This window comes from Nuphar pumila, chromosome 13 (genome assembly GCF_984573655.1).
Source record: "Nuphar pumila chromosome 13, dmNupPumi1.hap1.1, whole genome shotgun sequence".
Lineage (NCBI taxonomy): Eukaryota > Viridiplantae > Streptophyta > Magnoliopsida > Nymphaeales > Nymphaeaceae > Nuphar > Nuphar pumila.
In genome coordinates this window covers 60,093,743-60,118,257 of record NC_143261.1, presented here as the reverse complement: position 1 = coordinate 60,118,257, position 24,515 = coordinate 60,093,743, and the positions used below count along the sequence as shown (strand labels likewise).

Sequence of the window (24,515 nt, the reverse complement as noted above, 5' to 3'; positions counted from 1 at the left end):
GCTCTGAGCTTGTTGGGATATGGTGGGTCAAGCTGCTTACAAGTAGCTCAGGTCTGGCAGTTAAAAGCTTTATTAAATTTTGGACGGCATACTGAAAGTAACAAATGTTACCAGTTTGAATATTTGCCAACAATTTCAGATAAAATAGTGAAACATTTCCCTCTTCCATCTTGAAGCAAAGAAACTTCAGATCCTTGAGCTTTGCTGGGAGCGTGTAAAAACATAGGTGTTTATCCTTGGACCAATAGGATAAAGCCTATGTCACAGGGATTCGGCTAGCAGGGTGCCGCACTCGCGTCGACGCGACTCGACGCGGGTGCGGCACCGGGTGCGGTCAACCCGACCCTCGGTGTGTTGACCGCACCCAGGGTCATTTGTGTCTAATTTTTTTATTAAATAAAAAAATGTGTCCAATTTTTTTATTAAAAAAAAATTGGCCGGGGGGAGCCCCCGCCCCCCTCCCTTTCTGCATGGGCAAAAACTCTGAATCAAGCTCCAAAACTCATCCGCTCGACCCCTCCCCTGCACAAAGAGGGCGCAGGGAGGGGGCTCGACCCCTTCCCTGCACAAATTATATATATATATATATTTTTTGCCGCACCCCCGCACCCAAGTTTTTTAAAAGTGCCGCACCCGCACCCGCACCCGCACCCATGTGACATAGGATAAAGCCAACATAAAAAAACTTGGTACCAGGAAACTCTTGGTGAGGAAAAATGTCATGATAAATTAAATTTTTTATTTTTTGGAAAAACTCTAGGAAATATTAGCATGTGTAAAAAGTTAGAAATATGGGCAATATATATATAAAATTTAAAAATGATTTTTTATGTTGATGTCATGATAAGACCATTATTGGAAATATTGCGACTTTTTATAGTATAGCAGATTTTGTAAACGCTGCCATGTTTACAAAATATTGCCAATATTTGTAACTATGATAAAAGTTAAAACCAATTAAGACTATAAAAATATATAAAAACATAAAGAAAGACATAAATTTTTTTAAAAATGCCTTTATTGGATTAATTGATTTTTTTGTGGACCAAGCCCTATGGATATGATCCATATGGTTTGTTCAGTCAAAAGCAAGTTTTAGATCGTCCGATCAATTATATAGGTAGATCCTTTAAGGGTTTCAAATTTTATGGTTCACAATGTATTGAAATTTCAAAATTCAAAAATTCATGCTTGTATGTCCAAACCAGAGTTATCAGAAGTGCCATAGGGCATGGGGAAGCGTGTTTTGTAAGCGTGAAACATGGCGCTTCTGAAACGTGCTGGGAAGTTCCAAAAAAATTTAGGGAGTGGGAAGCGCGCTTCCCAATTTAGGGGAAGCTCGTTTTCCCTTATTTTTTCATTTTTTTGTGTTTTTATTTTTCTTTTTTTTTGCTTCCCCCTCACTTCCTAGGTTGCTTTCGGTTTGCTTCCTAGTTTTCTTCCAAGACGATTCCTTATTCGCTTCTAAGTCGTCCTGCTTTTCCCGCTTCCTAAAATTTTGAAAATGCCTCGCTTCTCGCTTTTGCTTCTCGAATCGCTTCCTCGACTAGCAACTCTGGTCCAAACCACTCATGATCTTTTCAAAATATTGCTGATATTTGTTACTATGCATAAAACCAGTGTTTAATTTTGCATTGTAAATTTGAATGCTTTGAAGTTTGCGATTTTCAAGTGGGAGCAATCTAAAGGCCGTTTGGATATTAAACCATCTAAAGAATGGTTAAGTTTTTTGGCCAATTGATCAATGTGGGCAATGATAACAGTGTATGACATAAACAAGTATAGTCTGCCTCAAAGTGACTCCATTGTCTCTGCTCTTTAGGTATTCTGGACAAAATCCGTTTCTGGATGATATCACACCTCATTGATATCCTTTTAGCCCACGGGTTATGGTTGCTTGAAGTTGAAGATTAGCAGCAACTTGATTAAGGTTTATGTGTCTTTTTCATGCCCCCCCTGATGTAATCTTTCTACCTCCTTTTCAGTCTTCATGATTGGCTCAGGCCCTCAATGAGAAGCCAAGCAGAGAGTGCCTTGAGGATTGATACCATACATTGAATGAGCTTACATATAACGTCTTTAGTAGTTCATTAGATGTTTAAACATTGATAATTCCGCAAGTGTCATGTTGCATGAGGCCAACAATATTTTTGCTAATCTAACTGCCTGCGCTATTGCCTTCTTTTTGTAGTGTTCATAGGCAGTTGCTTCATAAGACATCGTTTATTAGGAACTTATCTCTACATCTAAGTTGCCCTGCTTGGTTTGTGTTTGCGCTTTTGTTCACTGAGTGGATTGTGTAACAAAATGTTTCCAAGTTTGTATAGTTTTTAACTAGACTTTTTGTTTATTTGCAAGCATTGATTAGGCCACTGTAAGACCCGCAATTTTTCAGAAAATATCTGAATAAAATTCATGAGGCATTTACCGGTAAAAATAGCATTTCTTCTCAGAATGCGAAACGAATCAATTCCTGCGAGCCAGTTATACTTAGGGTATTCGTCGAATTGCGAATATATGCTCAAACACTCGGGAAGCCATAACTTCCTAACTAAACGAAATCAATAGATTCGTACGAGCCAACTTTCTTAGTTACGTCAATACGAAGAAAATGGCGTACTCAGAATTTTTCGGAAAAAATCGCCGGAAACCCGAAATTCTTGCGGGACCCACGGAAATATTGGTGGGACCCACAAAAATATTCCTCAGAAAATATCTGGTGGGACCCACAAAAATATCCCATGGAATATCCAAGTGGGCCCCACACCAAGGAACCTCTTGGAATTAAAAAGAAGCCAAGGGGGTAGTTTGGGCATGAGAAAACCCAAGAGGAGGTGGGCTTGGGCTATAAATAGCCCTCCCCACTCTCTCTCTTCTCATAAAAATCGACCCCCCCTCTCTCTCTTGCCTTCTCTCTCTCTCCTAAACCTCCCCTACCTAGCCTAGCCCACCTGAGCCCACCTGACCTGGTCTGAGCCTGCCTGACTTAGCCTGAGCCTGCCTGACCTGGTCCTAACCCACCTGACCTGGGTCTGAACCCACTTGACCTGGTCCAAACCCAGTTGACTTGACTTAAACCTAGTTGGGTTTAAAGTCAAAGTCAAAGTCCTTTTTGGTCCAGATTCCAGTTTGGATTTCTGAACCCAGACTTAGCCTACTTGAGCTGAGTTCGAACCTGCTGAACCCAGTTGACTTGGATCGAACCCTGTTTGGTTCAAACCACTTAGGTTGAGTAGCTTGACCTACTCTACCTCTTTCTCAACTAAGTCAGCTTCATCTGACTTAGTCTGACCTCTCGAAGGAAGGCTCAAAGCCAAAGAAGCAACCCGGAGCCGTTTCTTCCACGATTTGAAGTAAGTTCGCTTCGTTGATCCATCTTTCTCAAGTATTTGACTGTTTGTATATAGAATATACTTTCTGAAGTAGTATCTTGCTTTAGTTCTTGGTTGAGCCCTCTAGGACACTTCGGTGTTCACGCGCTCGCCTCGTAACTATCGTCGGATATATATGTTCGAATACGCAGTATATGCGTTCTTCAAAATAGTATCTCACCCTAGTTCTTGGTTGAGCCCTCTAGGACACTTCGGTGTTCACTCGCTCGCCTCGTAACTATCGTTGGATACAGATCTAGGTGTATATCTGCTGATACTGCCGACGCGTCTTATATCGCACAGGCCATGTAATTTACCTTTGCCGTCGCGTCGTATGATGCCAAGGCTCCCTGCTTTCTGTACTTCCGATTACTGCACTTCCGATTATGCATTTACTTACGCCGTCGCGTCGAACGATGCCAAGGCTCCTGCTTTCTGCAATGTATTTACTTACGCCGTCGCGTCGAACGATGCCAAGGCTTCTGCTTTGTTATATATGTAGAATATTTCGTTCAGTTACACACCCTGAACAATAGTATATGCATTTCCTTTACGCCGCCGCTGTATAAAGCACAGGCTTCTGCTTATATTACATATATGGCGCGTAAGTGAGCGTTCAAACGGAGATCAACTCCAAAATCGCCCATGCGATTCCCTTACCGCTCCTCGTACAAGATTCTGCTTGACGAATGAAGCCCCTATTGGAAAGGCTTCGCCTTTTGGCAAAATGCTCTTTACGTAAAGACTAAATCAATTATGTATGGCCTAGCTATGGCCCAAGGTTCCTGCAACCTTGATGGATGCAAAGTACGCACAACGGTGCGCATCCATTTCCCGAGTTAAGCGTAGCGATTTCCCACCAAAGAGGGGAGATGCCGCTGAAACGGATAAAAGAAACGCACGCTTTCTCCGTAAAAGAGAGGAAGTGCTGCTGAAATTCCTGAAGGAGCTAAGAATGGCTCAGAAAGAACGTAGCAGAAGTGCTACCCAGTTATAGAATGCCTTCTACGATGTAGAAAGGTTTGTCGCACCACTGCCGGTAGAGCAGAGAAGGTGTTGACAGAATGGTTGGCAGAAGAGCTGCCGAAACCAGTTAAGTGGCACAATGATGCCCTTTGTTGGAACGATGTCAGAATGACTCGTCTCCCTGACACCTGCAAGGGCATCATACTTGTAAGAGCCGTTGCGCCAAAGTAGTGGTAGCGCCTTGACGAGGTCCTGAGCTCGTTGCGTAAAAATACGCCGAGTAGCCGATCCGTAGAGATCGAGTCATGTGCATGCTCATTGAGAATTATCAGACAACCAGACTCGTAAGGGCCGCTGAGCCGGAGTGTGTTGTTTCCACCGAAAGAGGTGAAGTGCTCGTCAAAGCCGAAGTGCCGAGAGCAGAGTTAAGCATGCATATGAATAAAACTTTTGTTCCACGGTGAAAACCGTGTGGTTGATTGGGGTCGGGTACATACTTCTCAAAGGCTGCCCTATAGGCATGCAATGTTCGTCAAGTAATTGTAAGACCGGCAGGCCCCTTTCAGAATTTCTCACCGAGGAAGACGGTGATGGCGCAGCCTTGAGTGACATATATTTCACCCGAACCTGATAGAGTTCATTGATGGCCTTCGTCACTCAGAGGTATGGAGGTCGTGGTTATCCTTAAATATCTAAGGATTGAACCCAACTACTGCAGTAGCAGAATGCATTCGGATACCTAGTAAGGATCTCTTCCGGTATGCTGTACCGTCCTACTAGGGGGATGGGGTCAACAGGCCTCTGGGGTATCTAAAATACATAGAATAATCAACCCCCAGATCGTCGCGTTGTCGCCCAGATATGAGTCCCCTAAGCCCAGGGGGAGGTGCAATTATCGAAACAAAGCATTAGCTTAGGTACAGCGCTACTTTGAATGTATGAGTGGATGACGTTGTTGAGTCAGTCCTGCATAACCTTTGTGAAGGTGTCATGGTCGGTATACTACTGGACCGATTGGGAAAGAACCCCATTGATATCCGTACGACTAAGTGAAGCTCGGAGAGCTGTCCTTAGATTCGTAGGATACGGATGTGCCAAGCATAAAGGCTTGAGCTAGACATCCGCTCGTGACTCTGAGGAAGTCAAGGCTAAGTCGTAGAGACTTGAGAGGTTATTCTAACTCACAGCCCTGAAGAGGCTCATGCGAAGTCATGACGACTTGCGTGGATGTTCAACTCATAGCCCTGATGAGGCTTGTGCGATATACGCTAAGTCATGGAGGCTTGAGCGTCGTATTACGAACTGCGACCCAGAGTGGTCTATGCATTTACTTGAGTTGAACAGATAGGTGTTTGCCTACTTACCAGACCATCGGTGGTTCTGACCCCGTTTAATGGGGATTTCAGGTGTTGAACCTGCGTGGCGATATGCGGAGCAAGGCGGCATCAAGTTCCAGGGTTTCTCTAGACAGAGTTGTACTGCTTCCTTTTTATTGAACCTACACTGCTTTCCTAAGCAGTAGTGTTGTAATAAACATATGTTTTCGATAAAATGGAACACTTTGGTGGTCAATGAGTTGCTTGGCCACATACCTGCAACGTGCTCGGAGTTTTCTAAAACTGACGACTCATTATCGTCTTATTCCGCTGCTAAAAGCTTTTCTAAGTTCCGCTGCAATGAAAAAAAAAAAAAAAAAAAAAGAAATTCATGAAAATTTTAACTTAGCTTTGTTTTGGAAATCTGGGGCGTTACAGAATTGGTATCAGAGCATGAGTCTGAGAAACCTGGTTCAAGATCCGTCATGGTACCGATATCGCACTGTAAGTATATGTTTTTATACTTTTGTTCTGATCTGGGTGCATCTTTGTATAGATGGCAACTCATGACTCGCGTGGATATTGCTATCGCTGCAAGGTCATGCACGATGAGTGGATATGCCCGTATGAAGTCCAAGACTGCCAATACTGTGGCGAAGATGGGCATTCCGCCAACGAATGCCAAAGGAAATATACCGCCGATATGGGTCGGCGGGCTTCAAAGGGTCTCAGGGATGAGACTTCGCGTGTCAGTGGACCGCATCACTCTAGTGTTGGGAGCAACCATACCCCAACATCTTTTGATGAATTACCAAGGCTGAGGGATTTTGATTTGAACTTCCCTGCAGAAGTCTATCACTCGCCAAGCTACCATCCGGCATCACATATGCCGAGCTTAAATGGCAGGAACAAAAGAGGAGATTCTTTCTGTTCGCCAATCCTTATTCCAGACTCCCAGAGTCTTGATCTTGCTAACTGGGAAAGTGGACTGGAGTCTCTCATATATCCCCAGTATTCGCTTGCTAGTGCGGAAGTGCCGCCCAAGCCAAAGCTAGTAGTGCCTGCACCAAGGCCATGTGGCAATAGATGGACCTTTTGGAGTTCGTCTTCATCAAAGAAATCCAAGTCTTAAAGAGACTGGTGATGTTTTGGAGTCAGTAGACTCATGTATATAGTTTCTCATTGCCTAAAGTCTGCCAGTGCGGCATGACGTTTTGTTTAAGGCAATGCTTGTGTAAATGTGATGTATATTAAGTAAATAAAGCTTTTACTTCCTCATATACATCGAGAAACTAAAAACAAGTGCTTGTGTGTTTATAGATAAATGGCTCCTACGACGAGGAGAACCATACCAAGCGAGGAGTCTCATACGCAAGGATTCCTGTTAGAGACACTCAACAACCTGGTTACCGCCATCCGTGAAACGAGGCCAGAACCAGTCGCACCACGAAACGAGCACCTGGGAGGAGTAACTTATGAGAAGTTCCTCAAGCTTGACCCGCCAGTTTTCATTGGCAGAGCCGATCCTGAGCTCGCGGAGAGTTGGATCGAAGAGACGGAACGTGCCTTCTTAGTTCTGGGAGTACCAGAGGAAAAGAAAACCAATTTTGGCACGTATCGGCTGAAAGACAACGCACGGAAGTGGTGGGATACCACTAAGATTATCCAGTTCTCGGAAGTTGAAGTCATTCCTTGGACTGACTTCCGGAGAGCTTTCATGGATAATTACTTTCCATTACACTCCAGGAACAAGAAGAAGATGGAGTTTCTGGAATTGGAGCAGGGTGGCATGAATCTGATTGACTATACCACCAAATTTCAAAATCTTGAACGGTACTGCTCCCGGTTATTTGAGACCGACCAAGAAAGGGCCGACAAGTACATCAATGGACTGCGAGAAGGGCTAAGGTCACGGGTTATCACCAGCATGCCCCAAACGTTTCAAACGGCTGTGGCAGCAGCTTCAAAAATACAAGTGGATTGGGAGCGATCAAAAGTGATCATAGCAAAAAGGCCCATAGTTGATGGTGGGAACAAGAAGAGAATGTTTCCAAGTGGCCAGGGTTCACGACAACCCTTTCAGAAGAAAAGGTTCCAAGGTGGGAACAACACTCAACAAGTTGTAAGGCCAAGGCAGAACATGGCTCCAAACAACCTGCAGTTCAACCCAAACTGCCCAAAATGCCATGTTAATCACGCAAGAGGACCATGTCCACGTGACACAGGTGGATGCTTCTACTGTGGCAAAGTGGGCCACATTGCAAGACAATGCAGGAAGAAGCTTATTGATGAGCAGAGGAGGAATGCCGGATCTGCCGGACCCTCTCAACAAGTACCACAACGAACACAAGTCCAACGACCCCCACCTAGAGTAGAACAAAGGCTTGCTGCAGGTCGTGTATATGCTGTAACGACTGAACAAGTCGAAAATGGTGACCTGATTGAAGGCACCGTACCTGTTAATGGACATGCAGCTTACGTCTTGTTTGATTGTGGTGCTACTCATACGTTTATCTCTGACGATTTCACCGAACAACTCCACGCTTCGGTGCAACCGATTGATAAAATGATCGAAGTATATAACCCGTTGGGTTCACGCACCAAATGTATTCGGTGTGTGAAAAATTTGGATATTGAGATAGCAGGGCAACACTTGCCTACTGATGCCATCCTGATCGATATGATACAGTACGATGTCATTCTGGGAATGAATTGGTTGGCTCAGAATAATGCCAAGATTCTGTGCCGCGAGGGCAGAGTGATTCTATCTCGACCCGGATTACCTAAGATGGAATACCGGTTATCCAAACCAGTTCCACAAAAAAGGCTCATATCAGCACTTAAGGTACAAAAATACCTTAGGAAGGGTGGTGTGGCCTTCCTGTTGAGTCTCTCGGTGGAAAAATCCAACGACCAACCCCTTGAGAGTTTGGAAGTAGTGCGGGAGTTTCCCGATGTGTTTCCTGAGGAATTGCCAGGACTTCCGCCACTTCGTGAGGTTGAATTTGGAATTCAATCCTTACCTGGAACAGCGCCGATATCCAAAGCCCCGTATCGAATGGCGCCAGCTGAACTCAGTGAGTTGAAGTGTCAGTTGGAAGAACTGATGGAACAAGGGTTCATCCGACCAAGTATGTCACCATGGGGAGCCCCGGTACTATTTGTAAAGAAGAAGGATGGATCCCTTCGGTTATGCATCGATTATCGGATGCTTAACCAGGCAACCATTAAAAATAAGTACCCGTTGCCTCGGATTGAGGACTTATTCGATCAGCTCAGAACAGCGAGAGTGTTCTCCAAGATCGACCTCAGGTCTGGATACCATCAGCTTAGAGTAAAGGAAGAGGATATACCCAAGACAGCCTTCAGAACGAGATACGGCCATTATGAGTTCGTAGTAATGCCCTTCGGACTCACTAATGCGCCTGCTGCCTTTATGGATCTAATGAACCGGATATTCAGACCATATTTGGATAGCTTTGTCATCGTCTTTATTGATGACATTCTCGTATATTCTGAGAACAAGGAACAACACGTGGAGCACTTGAAAATCGTCTTGAAAACCCTTCAAGATAACCAACTCTATGCTAAGTTTTCAAAATGTGAATTCTGGCTAGATAAAGTGATGTTCCTTGGTCATGTGATCTCAAAAGATGGAATCGCAGTGGATCCTGCGAAGGTGGAAGCTGTGATGGACTGGAAGCAGCCAGAAAATATCACTGAGGTTCGTAGCTTCCTTGGACTTGCCGGATATTATCGGAAGTTCATACAAGACTTCTCCCGAATCGCCGTACCGATGACGAAATTACTTAAAAAGGGAGCCAAGTTTGAATGGACTGACCAGTGTAAGGAGTGCTTTGAGGTTCTCAAACAGAGGCTTACCACTGCCCCTGTCCTTACCTTACCTTCTGGTCAGGGAGGCTTCGTGGCATATACCGATGCCTCAGGAACAGGTCTGGGTTGTGTGTTGATGCAGCATGGCAAAGTAATCGCCTATGCATCACGACAGTTGAGGGTCCATGAGAAAAACTATCCAACCCACGACTTGGAGCTTGCCGCGGTAGTGTTCGCGCTTAAAATCTGGCGACACTACCTGTATGGAGAGAAATTTGAGGTCATGTCGGACCATAAAAGCCTAAAATACCTCTTTTCTCAAAAAGAACTCAATATGCGGCAACGGCGATGGCTGGAATTCCTCAAAGATTATGAATTCACGCTTTCCTATCACCCTGGAAAGGCGAATGTTGTAGCAGATGCCCTTAGTCGCAAGACTGTTGGCACTCTGGCCAGCCTAACCGGACAATGGAAGTTGATGGAGGATTTCGTCAAGTGGAAGCCATTTTTGGCTGATTCAGGTAGAATCAAAATGTCATGTTTGACGATCCACATTGAGTTCCTCGATCGCATCGTAGCCGAACAGTTCAAGGATCCCCAGTACTTGGAATTGAAAGCTCGTGCTGAAAAAGATAACACTTTCTTCCATTTGAAAGAAGATGGAGGAATATGGATGGAAGAAAGAATTTGGGTTCCAAATAACCCTGAGCTAAGACTGGAAGTACTCCAGGAGGCCCATAGTAGCAAATATACTATCCACCCTGGGGGTACAAAGATGTTCCGAGATTTGCAGAGAAAGTACTGGTGGAAGGGTATGAAGCGTGATGTGGCTACGTTTGTCTCGAAGTGTTTGATCTGCCAGCAAGTTAAGATCGAACATCAGCGACCTGGTGGAAAGATGCAACGGATCGAGATTCCAGAATGGAAATGGGAAGGCATTACGATGGATTTCATCGTTGGATTGCCTCGGTCCAAGAGACAACATGACTCAATATGGGTGATCATAGACAGACTCACCAAGTCTGCTCACTTCCTGCCAATCAACACTCGATACTCAACTGAACGATTGGCAGAGATCTACATTCGGGAAATCGTTAGACTCCATGGAGTGCCGATTTCGATCATATCCGATCGTGACCCGAAGTTCACCTCTCACTTTTGGGAGCAGCTTCAGAGAGCCCTAGGGACGAAACTCAAGTTCAGTACAACATTCCATCCCCAAACAGATGGGCAATCAGAACGAACCATACAGACTCTTGAAGATATGCTAAGAGCCTGTATGCTGGAATGGAAAGGTGATTGGGATTCCCACCTAGCGTTGGCTGAATTTGCTTATAATAATAGCCACCACGCTAGCATTGGGATGGCGCCGTATGAAGCCTTGTATGGACGACCCTGTAGATCACCGATCCATTGGGGTGAAGTGGGTGAGCGAACCTTGGACTCGCCCATTGTGTTACAGCATTACACTGAGCAGGTCCACATGATCAGAAAGAAGCTACTGGCTGCTCAGAGTCGACAGAAGAGCTACGCCGATCAGCGGCGTAGGGAACTCGCTTTTGCGGTTGGAGATAAGGTTTTTATCAAGGTCTCCCCAACCAAGAGTGTGTTTCGTTTCGGAAAGAAGGGGAAGCTCAGCCCCAGATTCGTTGGTCCCTTCGAGGTTTTGAGCCGGATAGGAGAGACCGCCTACAGAGTAGCATTGCCACCGCAGTATACACAGATACACAATGTATTTCATGTGTCAATGCTTAGAAAATACGTTCACGACCCTTCCCACGTCATCCAACATGAAGATATTGACATCCAGGAGGATATGACGGTGGAAGAAAGGCCAATAGAGATCATGGACCGACGGGAGCAAGTGCTAAGGACAAAGGTCATTCCACTTGTCAAAGTAAGATGGCAACATCACGGAGTCGATGATTGCACTTGGGAGCCCGAATCGGATATGCGGGATAAATATCCTGAACTCTTCACCTTGTACTCTTAGCTGAATTTCGCGGACGAAATTCCTTTAAGGGGGTAATGATGTAAGACCCGCAATTTTTCAGAAAATATCTGAATAAAATTCATGAGGCATTTACCGGTAAAAATAGCATTTCTTCTCAGAATGCGAAACGAATCAATTCCTGCGAGCCAGTTATACTTAGGGTATTCGTCGAATTGCGAATATATGCTCAAACACTCGGGAAGCCATAACTTCCTAACTAAACGAAATCAATAGATTCGTACGAGCCAACTTTCTTAGTTACGTCAATACGAAGAAAATGGCGTACTCAGAATTTTTCGGAAAAAATCGCCGGAAACCCGAAATTCTTGCGGGACCCACGGAAATATTGGTGGGACCCACAAAAATATTCCTCAGAAAATATCTGGTGGGACCCACAAAAATATCCCATGAAATATCCAAGTGGGCCCCACACCAAGGAACCTCTTGGAATTAAAAAGAAGCCAAGGGGGTAGTTTGGGCATGAGAAAACCCAAGAGGAGGTGGGCTTGGGCTATAAATAGCCCTCCCCACTCTCTCTCTTCTCATAAAAATCGACCCCCCCTCTCTCTCTTGCCTTCTCTCTCTCTCCTAAACCTCCCCTACCTAGCCTAGCCCACCTGAGCCCACCTGACCTGGTCTGAGCCTGCCTGACTTAGCCTGAGCCTGCCTGACCTGGTCCTAACCCACCTGACCTGGGTCTGAACCCACTTGACCTGGTCCAAACCCAGTTGACTTGACTTAAACCTAGTTGGGTTTAAAGTCAAAGTCAAAGTCCTTTTTGGTCCAGATTCCGGTTTGGATTTCTGAACCCAGACTTAGCCTACTTGAGCTGAGTTCGAACCTGCTGAACCCAGTTGACTTGGATCGAACCCTGTTTGGTTCAAACCACTTAGGTTGAGTAGCTTGACCTACTCTACCTCTTTCTCAACTAAGTCAGCTTCATCTGACTTAGTCTGACCTCTCGAAGGAAGGCTCAAAGCCAAAGAAGCAACCCGGAGCCGTTTCTTCCACGATTTGAAGTAAGTTCGCTTCGTTGATCCATCTTTCTCAAGTATTTGACTGTTTGTATATAGAATATACTTTCTGAAGTAGTATCTTGCTTTAGTTCTTGGTTGAGCCCTCTAGGACACTTCGGTGTTCACGCGCTCGCCTCGTAACTATCGTCGGATATATATGTTCGAATACGCAGTATATGCGTTCTTCAAAATAGTATCTCACCCTAGTTCTTGGTTGAGCCCTCTAGGACACTTCGGTGTTCACTCGCTCGCCTCGTAACTATCGTTGGATACAGATCTAGGTGTATATCTGCTGATACTGCCGACGCGTCTTATATCGCACAGGCCATGTAATTTACCTTTGCCGTCGCGTCGTATGATGCCAAGGCTCCCTGCTTTCTGTACTTCCGATTACTGCACTTCCGATTATGCATTTACTTACGCCGTCGCGTCGAACGATGCCAAGGCTCCTGCTTTCTGCAATGTATTTACTTACGCCGTCGCGTCGAACGATGCCAAGGCTTCTGCTTTGTTATATATGTAGAATATTTCGTTCAGTTACACACCCTGAACAATAGTATATGCATTTCCTTTACGCCGCCGCTGTATAAAGCACAGGCTTCTGCTTATATTACATATATGGCGCGTAAGTGAGCGTTCAAACGGAGATCAACTCCAAAATCGCCCATGCGATTCCCTTACCGCTCCTCGTACAAGATTCTGCTTGACGAATGAAGCCCCTATTGGAAAGGCTTCGCCTTTTGGCAAAATGCTCTTTACGTAAAGACTAAATCAATTATGTATGGCCTAGCTATGGCCCAAGGTTCCTGCAACCTTGATGGATGCAAAGTACGCACAACGGTGCGCATCCATTTCCCGAGTTAAGCGTAGCGATTTCCCACCAAAGAGGGGAGATGCCGCTGAAACGGATAAAAGAAATGCACGCTTTCTCCGTAAAAGAGAGGAAGTGCTGCTGAAATTCCTGAAGGAGCTAAGAATGGCTCAGAAAGAACGTAGCAGAAGTGCTACCCAGTTATAGAATGCCTTCTACGATGTAGAAAGGTTCGTCGCACCACTGCCGGTAGAGTAGAGAAGGTGTTGACAGAATGGTTGGCAGAAGAGCTGCCGAAACCAGTTAAGTGGCACAATGATGCCCTTTGTTGGAACGATGTCAGAATGACTCGTCTCCCTGACACCTGCAAGGGCATCATACTTGTAAGAGCCGTTGCGCCAAAGTAGTGGTAGCGCCTTGACGAGGTCCTGAGCTCGTTGCGTAAAAATACGCCGAGTAGCCGATCCGTAGAGATCGAGTCATGTGCATGCTCATTGAGAATTATCAGACAACCAGACTCGTAAGGGCCGCTGAGCCGGAGTGTGTTGTTTCCACCGAAAGAGGTGAAGTGCTCGTCAAAGCCGAAGTGCCGAGAGCAGAGTTAAGCATGCATATGAATAAAACTTTTGTTCCACGGTGAAAACCGTGTGGTTGATTGGGGTCGGGTACATACTTCTCAAAGGCTGCCCTATAGGCATGCAATGTTCGTCAAGTAATTGTAAGACCGGCAGGCCCCTTTCAGAATTTCTCACCGAGGAAGACGGTGATGGCGCAGCCTTGAGTGACATATATTTCACCCGAACCTGATAGAGTTCATTGATGGCCTTCGTCACTCAGAGGTATGGAGGTCGTGGTTATCCTTAAATATCTAAGGATTGAACCCAACTACTGCAGTAGCAGAATGCATTCGGATACCTAGTAAGGATCTCTTCCGGTATGCTGTACCGTCCTACTAGGGGGATGGGGTCAACAGGCCTCTGGGGTATCTAAAATACATAGAATAATCAACCCCCAGATCGTCGCGTTGTCGCCCAGATATGAGTCCCCTAAGCCCAGGGGGAGGTGCAATTATCGAAACAAAGCATTAGCTTAGGTACAGCGCTACTTTGAATGTATGAGTGGATGACGTTGTTGAGTCAGTCCTGCATAACCTTTGTGAAGGTGTCATGGTCGGTATACTACTGGACCGATTGGGAAAGAACCCCATTGATATCCGTACGACTAAGTGAAGCTCGGAGAGCTGTCCTTAGATTCGTAGGATACGGATGTGCCAAGCATAAAGGCTTGAGCTAGACATCCATTCGTGACTCTGAGGAAGTCAAGGCTAAGTCGTAGAGACTTGAGAGGTTATTCTAACTCACAGCCCTGAAGAGGCTCATGCGAAGTCATGACGACTTGCGTGGATGTTCAACTCATAGCCCTGATGAGGCTTGTGCGATATACGCTAAGTCATGGAGGCTTGAGCGTCGTATTACGAACTGCGACCCAGAGTGGTCTATGCATTTACTTGAGTTGAACAGATAGGTGTTTGCCTACTTACCAGACCATCGGTGGTTCTGACCCCGTTTAATGGGGATTTCAGGTGTTGAACCTGCGTGGCGATATGCGGAGCAAGGCGGCATCAAGTTCCAGGGTTTCTCTAGACAGAGTTGTACTGCTTCCTTTTTATTGAACCTACACTGCTTTCCTAAGCAGTAGTGTTGTAATAAACATATGTTTTCGATAAAATGGAACACTTTGGTGGTCAATGAGTTGCTTGGCCACATACCTGCAACGTGCTCGGAGTTTTCTAAAACTGACGACTCATTATCGTCTTATTCCGCTGCTAAAAGCTTTTCTAAGTTCCGCTGCAATGAAAAAAAAAAAAAAAAGAAATTCATGAAAATTTTAACTTAGCTTTGTTTTGGAAATCCGGGGCGTTACAGCCACCACATTTAAGCTCTATGGTTGGTTCTGTTATTGCAGGAGATAAAGGTGTTGTATATGTGAACCATCCAATCTCCTCAGATGCACAACCTGTAGAAGAGTAAGAAAATGCCACTATTTATTTTCTTTGCTATCACTTGCTTTAGATTATTTTTCTGACATCAACTTGCTTTAAATTGTTAGACATGCCAATATTGAATGTTAATTCCCATCAAAATTTACATCCCTTGTAAGATTGTTTTTCTGTGTTTTTCTTGTTTGGTTCTGCCTTTGCAGTTACTTTTCTTTATATTAGGATAAAACTGTACACTTCTACTGCTTAATACATGATGTAAGATTGAAGTTTGCCAAGAATCAAAGTGGCACCTGTGCAATTTGCCTTTTCTTGTGCAGCCGATAGTTGACAAACTCGTGACTTGGATCCGGATTGCCTGACCCATGACTTGTGAGTCAGCAGGTTGACTCGGTAATTTGGACGAGTTAGGACATGATTTTTTTAGTGTTAAGATATGGAAAAAATCAAACTCCAAACTGTATAATCACTAATTTTAGTACATGACATCAATGACTAAACTATATAAGTATTCAACTATACATAATTGTTGATATTATGATTTAAAAATAGATGATTCTTTGTAAAAATTATCCTTTTATAAGCATTATGCACTAAAACCATGAAATGCATGACAAAAGACACATAAGTGGCATGCAGATAGGTGGTCCTGAATCGGTGACCCAGTTGGGATCCGATTAGGGTTGACTCGGGCGATTCTCGAGTCAGCTCTCTGGGTTTGCCAACTATGGTGCAGCCATTGCATTTTATATGTAATATATCTGTCTATTTATGATGGATTCTAGTTGGCTGCTTTTTCTGTTTGTTGTCAATAGCATCCAATTAGCCTCATTTTATATACATTTGAAAACTGTCTTAAGCTCCTCTTTGAAAGGAGACAAACTAAAACTTTTATAACATTTATTCTTTTGCTTCTGTTGTCTGTGGCTTCTTGTTCATTTTTGTCGTGTAGCGGTTGTATTCTTGTGTTTTCTCTGTGCTATTGTGTAACTTGGGTATATTAATTTATTACCTTCTGTTTATATTTTCAAAATAAAATCTGCCATTAAATGGTAAATGGCATATATTGATAATTTGTGTTCTCCCACACTTTTATTGAAAAAATCTTGGCAAAATGAATAATTTTTTAAAAATTTATAAACTGAAGTTAAAAATATGTAAAAAAATTACTCAAATGCCAAAAGCAATAAATATGTCTCATCCATTGTTTTAAAAATGAAAAAGAAATGAAAGATGGGAGAGTCCAGAGGCCGAAATAAATACTTTCTTGCTTAGGATTAAGTTACATTCAGTATTTATTGCCATTAATTAGTTAGGAGAAAAAGATTGAGAGAGATGTGAATGATAAAATAGGATTATCAGCCAAAGTTTTTTAAAATCATTTATGAAACATAAATTATGATATTTTAATTTTAAATTATCACAACATTTTGAAAAATATCGTGATATTTTAAATGTTAGAACTGATGAAAAGATATCATAATATTTTTTTAAAATATCATGATATTTGTGACTGTGCTTATACCTTCTTCCATTGCCTTAGTTTTCTTTTACTGCAAAATTCAATTTTATGTTTTTATGAAAAACAGCTGCATTACTTGAGTTTTATCCTTACATACTTGTAATCACCATTGATAGCTGCTAACTTTTGTTTAGTTGCAAACTATGTTGTCAAAAGTGATACGTGGTTACCTAGTCAACTGGTACTGCCTACCGTACTTGTGTTCGCCTAATCCTCCCAGAGCCAATCCCTAGTTAGACAGCACAGAGTAGGATGATATTGTTTTTTATTTTTGAGGTCTTAAATTAATCCTATGCACTTAATTCCTATATGCTGTTTTTTGTGCTTATTTTCTTTATTACTTGAGAAAAATGATTGCTTGGGCCTTGTTAGGGACTGTTGCAATCGGATTGATGTCAACATATATTCTTGTTAAAACCCACACACATACATGTGCACACATGCATACACAAAAATTTGCGAGTCTCTATTACAGCTCAATGTTTCCAGAAGAGATGTTCTTGTAAGAGTAAATATTTAGTGCTATGCTGCTATTATGCATTTTAGAGCATACTAGGATCAGCATAGAGAATCTAGTACAAGACTAATGTGTGTTGCCAATTTGCCCTTATCTTCCCTTTTTAAAATTTTTCACAAGGTCTATTATGTTCAATGATAAAATGATTCTGGGGGTGCACTTCTTAGGAGCCTTAGGAGGTCATTGTTAACATAATTCCTGCTTGCATGAGTAATTCAAACCATTTTCTTCTTCCTAGGTGTTGATTAAATGACATAATCGATGCCGATATTCTTTTTAGAATAATTTCTAGTGTATCAGTTGAAATTTTGTGTTGATTCTAGTGGAGTGGGTATTATTCTTGATCGTAAAGATACCGATGCTCGACTTTGGAGAGCATCACACAATTTCACTTTCGCCCACTGATTAATTGTCAAGCATTTCACAATTTACTAAGTTCTTTCCTCATTCATGTATGTTATTCAAGAGCTTCATTGTTTCCATTGGTTAATTGTTAAATGCAATTGAATTTTCCAAATAGTCTGAGTCATATATTGCAAGTTTATATGACATGATTATTCAGGAGGTAGTGATGCTTTTTCAGTTTCCAGAAAGTAGCGAAATTTTTTTACTGAGATTCTAGCTAGATTATGGGCGTAATATCTTTCAATGTATTATGGAATTATCTGTGCGCATACATTTGTTCCATTTTGTATAGTTGTCTTAAGGTGAGGCAATTAATTAACGATTTAACTTGAAATGCAAGTGTTTATGTTCATATATAGTTATGCTCATCATTGTTGTCAGATATCCTGAAGGTATTGTAAATCAGGCGCTCAACGACATTTTTGCAGATACTTTTGGTAATGATGTTGACAATGATTCAGTTATAGATTCAGATTCGGAAAGTGATGGTCTTCTTTCTGAGGTAATGTCACGCTCTTCTAAAAATCCGGCCTCATCTTTTTCTAATTCCTTATTTATTTATGAAAGAGTTCTTAATTCTGATATTGGTTTCAGGATTTGAATGGTTCTTATCTTGTTAAAGATGGAAGTGATGATAATTCAGGTTGGAACATAATTACAACAGTGAAATTTGGTGTTTGAAATATCCTAAATTTTGTTTTAGTAAAATCGCAAGAGGATATTTTTCAATATAATTGCTGTTGCTGTAGATGAAAGCTACCATACTGCTCTATCTGAGCAGAACAAGACAATTCAGGTGGAACTCGTGAAGCAGAAAAGTAAGTTAGATCGGCTGAAGAAAAAGGTAAGAACGACCTTGTACTTAATTAAGACCTTGAAATGACCATAGATATGAAGCTCAACATGATGGTATGTCTAACTAATATAAACATGTAGGGTTTGTTTTAAAAAAATTCTCTCCTATTTTGAAGACAAAAAAATTGATGCCTCACATTCATCATTGTAATGCACTTAGTTTTACCCAAAATGAACTAATGCTAGGGATGTCAATCGATCACGTTTGAGTCAGGTATCTGAAAAGTACAAATCTGATTAGTTGAATCGGTATAGCAAATGAATCTGATTAATAATCCGATTCGGATGCAGTTTTCAGATTTTCATTTGAATCTGGATCCAAGGGTAATCCAACCCAATTCCTTATAAAATATATCTGATTAGCTAACCGAGTACAAGTTCAATATTGCCTTTTCCATCCAACTCTAAATTTGATTAAGCTAGATCCAGATAGGTCAGATTCACTAAGACCTAGATCTCAACTGAATATTTTCAGTTTACTGCCTTGGCTAATGCTCAGAAAGATTTTCATGTTATGACCCTTGAAATGTTGTATTCTTAAGTATGAAGAGCATATTTAAAGCAATAGAAGTGCTTTTTGTTTTTTATTTTTGCTTTTGTGTTTGCTCATAAAAAGAAAACAAGTGCATCTTTTGTGATATAGACAACTCTTCATACTTCTTTCAGTACGACATTATTTCTGGATGCTTGAAATATTAATAAGGTTATGTTTGCTTCATTGTTTCACCAGGACCCAAATTTTGGTGAGTTTCTGGAAAAGCATAGTTTGGAGCTTCAAGCTGCAAGCAATGAAGAAAAAGTAAGACGTCCATCACTTTCCAGTTTCCACATGGCCATCATTGTACTGGCTTTCGACATTCTATTATCATTTTATCATTGGTAGGACTCCTATTGATATTAAAAAATTCTGATGCCATAAATGGTTGTCTTCTTAGGTTGTATGTCATGTCGATAGTCATGTTATCAAGCCTACTCTTCTCTGTTCTTTTTTCCTTCACCCTTTTTCTTTTGTTTTTTTTTCTAGTGTGTGTCTATTCTAGATTGGTGTGCTCAAATCAGGCCAGATTGGGTCCAACTAACCAATCCTGATTGATTCCATAGATTATCCATACCAGTGGGAATCAATTTTAGAGTCAAGTTGAGTCAGATTAGTATAAAGTGGAAAGTGTCTGGTTGGACCAATCCATTGATTAGATCACCCAATTTTAACGTTCTTCTCATCATTTTTTGATAACTTTGCAGTGAATTTAGGTGGTTTTGTTCTTAGTTGTCATAGGCGCTAGGCGAAGCCTAGGCGGTGAGCCCCTAAAAAGCCTAGGCAGTCTAGGCAATGCCCCAAATAAAAAAACAAAAAAAATATATACAAATATGTAAACAAACTACTAAAATTAATAACAAATATGTATACAACATAAAATCAATCAACAATAAGCAATAGACAAAACAAAATATGTCATCAAACACTATAAGATAATTATATTAAATAACCTGCTCAATACATTGTCCAACACAAAACATTTAACAACACAATACATTTAACTAAACATAGAATTCTGAAACATATGTCTATATATAAAAGTCATCTTCATTCTTCAGTATCAAACTTCATTTCAACGATTTCCTTCATTTATTGCATCTTTTAGTGGCTTGAGATGATGATGTCAGATCATCTTCATACAATTTCTGTCCCACAAATGTTGCAGGTACTTGTGCCTTTCTCTCATCATCTTTTTTAAGACTAGTAAGAAGCTCAACACAAATATCAGAAGGAATGCTATGTTTACATAATTTCACAGTGGAGTTAATATGTCCCACAACATGATATTTAAATCTATACAATCCTTCATGCATTATAAAATCACAAAAATTACACTTCACTATTTCTTTGGCATCTCTAAGTCAATAGTGTACAATATTTCAATGCAGGTTTCTTTGAGAGGCATCCTCCAAGACCTCTACCCTCCATCGACTTACTAGAATACGAATTAATAAATCTAATCACTACAAAGATGTAAAATAATGTAACTGATAACCATGTTAAAAAATGAAACAAAGAATAATGGAATAAATAAACCATGCAACTGATAACCAATGCAAAAAATTAAAACATAACCAATTAATCACCAAATAAAAATATAAGCATACAGACATTTAACAAATCTACACACATAACATAATTAACTTTAACTGTATTTAAGTATAAAATAGTAAAAAAAAACCAATAAGTTTATAATAACAACTTAAATTTAATCCTTAGATGAACTTGAAAGTCTATCATCATCTTCATTGATATATTGCTCTTCTTCTTCAGTTTTATTTGCAGAGTTAGCTTATTCCTCTTCTTCTTCCACCCTCACCACCTTCTTTCCTTTGTCAAACATTTTCTTTCTTAGGACATTAGTTACACGTATTTTTACCCCCACCCTATGCCTTAACGCTCTGGATGCATTATCAACAAGATCTCATGTAAGTGATGTGTCATTTTCAAAGATTATCATTGACTTCTCTTAAGACAATGGGGTCGAGATCTCCTTTTTTTCATTCTCTCCTCATACCTTCGTTTCAATTTATGATTATATTGCACAAAAAACAAACCTGGTTGATATTTTGAAATGATATTTTTAAAAACAAGTATTCGACTTTCCACAAAGTGGTAAGTACGGGTCGAATCCTCAGGGAACAGAAATTAATCAAGATATTTCTAGGAAATTTAATTTATTAATTACAAATGTCAATCTACAATTATAAAGTTAATACAACTACAATTAATCACTAAATTGAAAATGAAACAACACTAAGTCCTCTGCTCCACACCAAGGGTATTTTTGTCTTTTCGCCAATTATTCACTCTTCGAACTTGGACAATAACCTTGGAAACTAAATATGCTTTTCAACCTAAAAATGCAGAGAAATACAAAGTTAGTATTCTAATCCAACAATGCAAACAATAACTAAAACTAATTCTAATTTTACGAAAATAATAAAACAAATGCTACTTATCAGACAATAATTAAATAAAATACTAAACTAATTCTTAAAATTAACTAAATTAATTCTACTAATGCTGTATGATGATTATGCAGCTCCTAAAATGCAGAAATTACTGAAAACAGGTCTAAAGTGCCGAAACTAAAGAAATTATGAAACTGCCCCTAACTAGTGCAAAATAGCTTTCTGATAAGTTATCGGAAAACCACTGTTTGACAGGGCAAATGAGGTCCGATTTTTCCGAAATTTATTCTGTTTTGCAACTGACAGATTAAACAATCTGACAGTTTTTAAAGAATGAAAAAAAGATATCTGGAACTCCAGATATAAGCGTTTCAAATCTGAGAAAAATCAGGATATCGAAAGTCCTGTAATTTAAAATCCAGAAAAAGCGGTTTTTGCAAAACGCTTAAAAATCAGACCAAATCAACTCCGAAAGAGCTAAAATTTGGTCTGCAGTCAGATAACACGCCACTAAAGTGAACAGAAAAATAATTTTTGGAAAACACGAAATTTTTACACAGAAAATAACGCTTGTGCGACAGGGAAAAAATCGGTTTTTCTTTGAGTGCACTATTCACTTTATGAATTTATTTAAACACTATAAAATGCAAATTAAACCTAATGTAATCTAAATGACACTGAATAACAGTGTATATGCAGATGAATATTACAATTACGCTAAATGCATGATGAACAAAATACGATAAGCAAATTATGACTAAAAATACGTTAACTAACGATGCAAATGCAACTAAGCTACTCAATGAAATGCAATTCTAATTGAATATGTTAAATACTAAATAACTACGAGTCAACTAAGCACAAATTCACAAATCACCCACACAAACCAAACACAATTTACGCACACACTTCTACACTATACTAAATCAAATAACTTAAACTAATCAACCTAAAATCAAAATAAATAACATCTAAATGACATCAAACCCACTAAAGAACAAGGGCTAGGGTTAGGGTTCACTTGGTTGACTCAATTAGGCTCGGTTTTGACTTGACTAAGTTCGGGTTGGCTTGGGTGGAATCGGTTTTGACTTAGCTAAGGTTGACTCAAACTAGGTTCGGTCTTGACTCACCATGGGTTGGACTAGGACTCGACTAGGGTTAGGTTTTGACTTGGTTAGGTTACTAAGACTAGGTTGGACTCGGTTGAGGGTTGACTTAGTCAACTAAGGTTGGTTTGGTTTAGATGGGTTCGGTTTGGGTTAGGTTAGGTGAGATAGGCTCGGGATAAGGTTGACTCGACTAGGCTTGACTTGGATTAGGTTAGGTAGACTCGGTTAACCTAAACTTAGGTTAGGTTTGACTAAGTCTTGACTAGGGTTAGGTCTTGGTTGACCTAAGCTTGGGTTTGATTTGGGTTTGACTAGGGCTAGGGTTGACTCGACCTAGGTTTGGTCTAGGCTTTGACTAGGTTAGGTAGGCTCGGTTTTGACTAGACTCAAAGGGGTTTAGACTAGGGTTTGACTCACTTAATTGGGTCGACTAAAGTAGTAACCCTTTAATTATCCTACAATTAATTCAAAGTTACCGATTTTAATGAAGGAGGTTAGGAAAATAAAGTAATAATTATCAATGCTCAACTTGGAAATGATTTGGATTCTCCAAAAATCGCCCCACTGAATGAGGGAGTTACACTCCTTAATTATATTTTAAGACTCTCTTTGGAAAACGAAAAGTCCAATCTAGAAGGCCACGATTTTTGCTTTTCAAGATGGAATTAAATTGCTTTTAATTCTTTATGGAAATCGTGGAGCCTAGATTGGAGGTTGAATTAAATTTCAAAAACACTTTCCAAAGCCAATGAGTAACTCATTTCTTTAATGCACATTCCAAATTTAATGCTCTTTTGAATGCTCCACACGATTTTTGGAGAAACTACTCTTTCCAAAAACTTTTTTTAAATGCAATTACTTTAATTACCCTCCTCAAAAATCGCCAACTTCTAATGGTGCTACTTCCTAAACTAATGCAATTAAAGCTACCTAGGGAATAAAATGACTTAAATAGAAAATCGACTTCCTAGGAGTAAATGCTAACCTAATTCCAAAACTTACCTAAATGCAATCCTAAAAACGGCTAAAGCAATAAACCCTAATACATTGAACCTAGACAACCTAATTAAACCTACCTAATTGCAATTAAGAATTACCAAAAACAGCCTAGAGCTCGAATTGAGCTCTAATGGTTGCCGCCCCTCCTTGGGGAAGAAGAAGACTAAAAAAATACAAACTAAAAGAAAACGATTAAGCTAAACACCAAACAATTTTGATAAAACTAAATTAAAATCTAATAAAAAGAACTCCTAATTACACAAATGCAAACATGAACAACACTATGCTGGAATTCATAAAAAAAAAAAAAACATCAAGAACTAAAACTCGATTTTTGGAATTTTCTCAATAGACCTAAAACACAAAAACACAAAATGATAAAAACGATTATCTAGAACAGTCCTAAAATGCTAACTCTACCACAACACACTTTGCAACACTGTAAAATCAATAAAATATGCAGACATGCAGTATGAAGTAGAAGATTACACGCACACCACGAGCAAACAAAATAAAAGAAATCGGCTAGATGAGATTCTAGCCGATTTTCACAATTTGAATAAAAAAATCTTTAAAAATCAAAGACACCCAAATCAAGCAATGACTCAACCCTCAATAGATCTGCAAGAACTCACTGGAATCGGATCTATAAAGGGTCTATTAGCGTGGCTGCTAAAATCCAAACTAAGGCAAAAATTGAAAATAAATCAAAATCGGCTAGAATGGATCTAGCTGATTTATGGATTTTTAATGAAAAACGCCATTGTTCAAGCCCCCAACACCCAAAATAACTCAAACTAATCTTTTTAAAGGCTTTTTCTGTAGAAATAACACAAACACACACATT

General features: G+C 40.6%; 1 protein-coding gene across 1 annotated transcript in view; it reads left to right on the top strand.

Annotated features, from left to right (window-relative positions):
• The first annotated feature begins 17,487 nt into the window (after nt 1-17,487).
• Nucleotides 17,488-24,515, top strand: part of LOC149818496 (uncharacterized) — a 226,222-nt gene continuing 219,194 nt past the window's right edge. The window contains exons 1-5 of the mRNA XM_089986227.1: nt 17,488-17,524; nt 18,143-18,252; nt 18,345-18,393; nt 18,500-18,594; nt 19,336-19,404. Coding sequence (XP_089842353.1) covers nt 17,488-17,524; nt 18,143-18,252; nt 18,345-18,393; nt 18,500-18,594; nt 19,336-19,404 — 360 coding nt within the window. The remainder of the gene's footprint in view (nt 17,525-18,142; nt 18,253-18,344; nt 18,394-18,499; nt 18,595-19,335; nt 19,405-24,515) is intronic.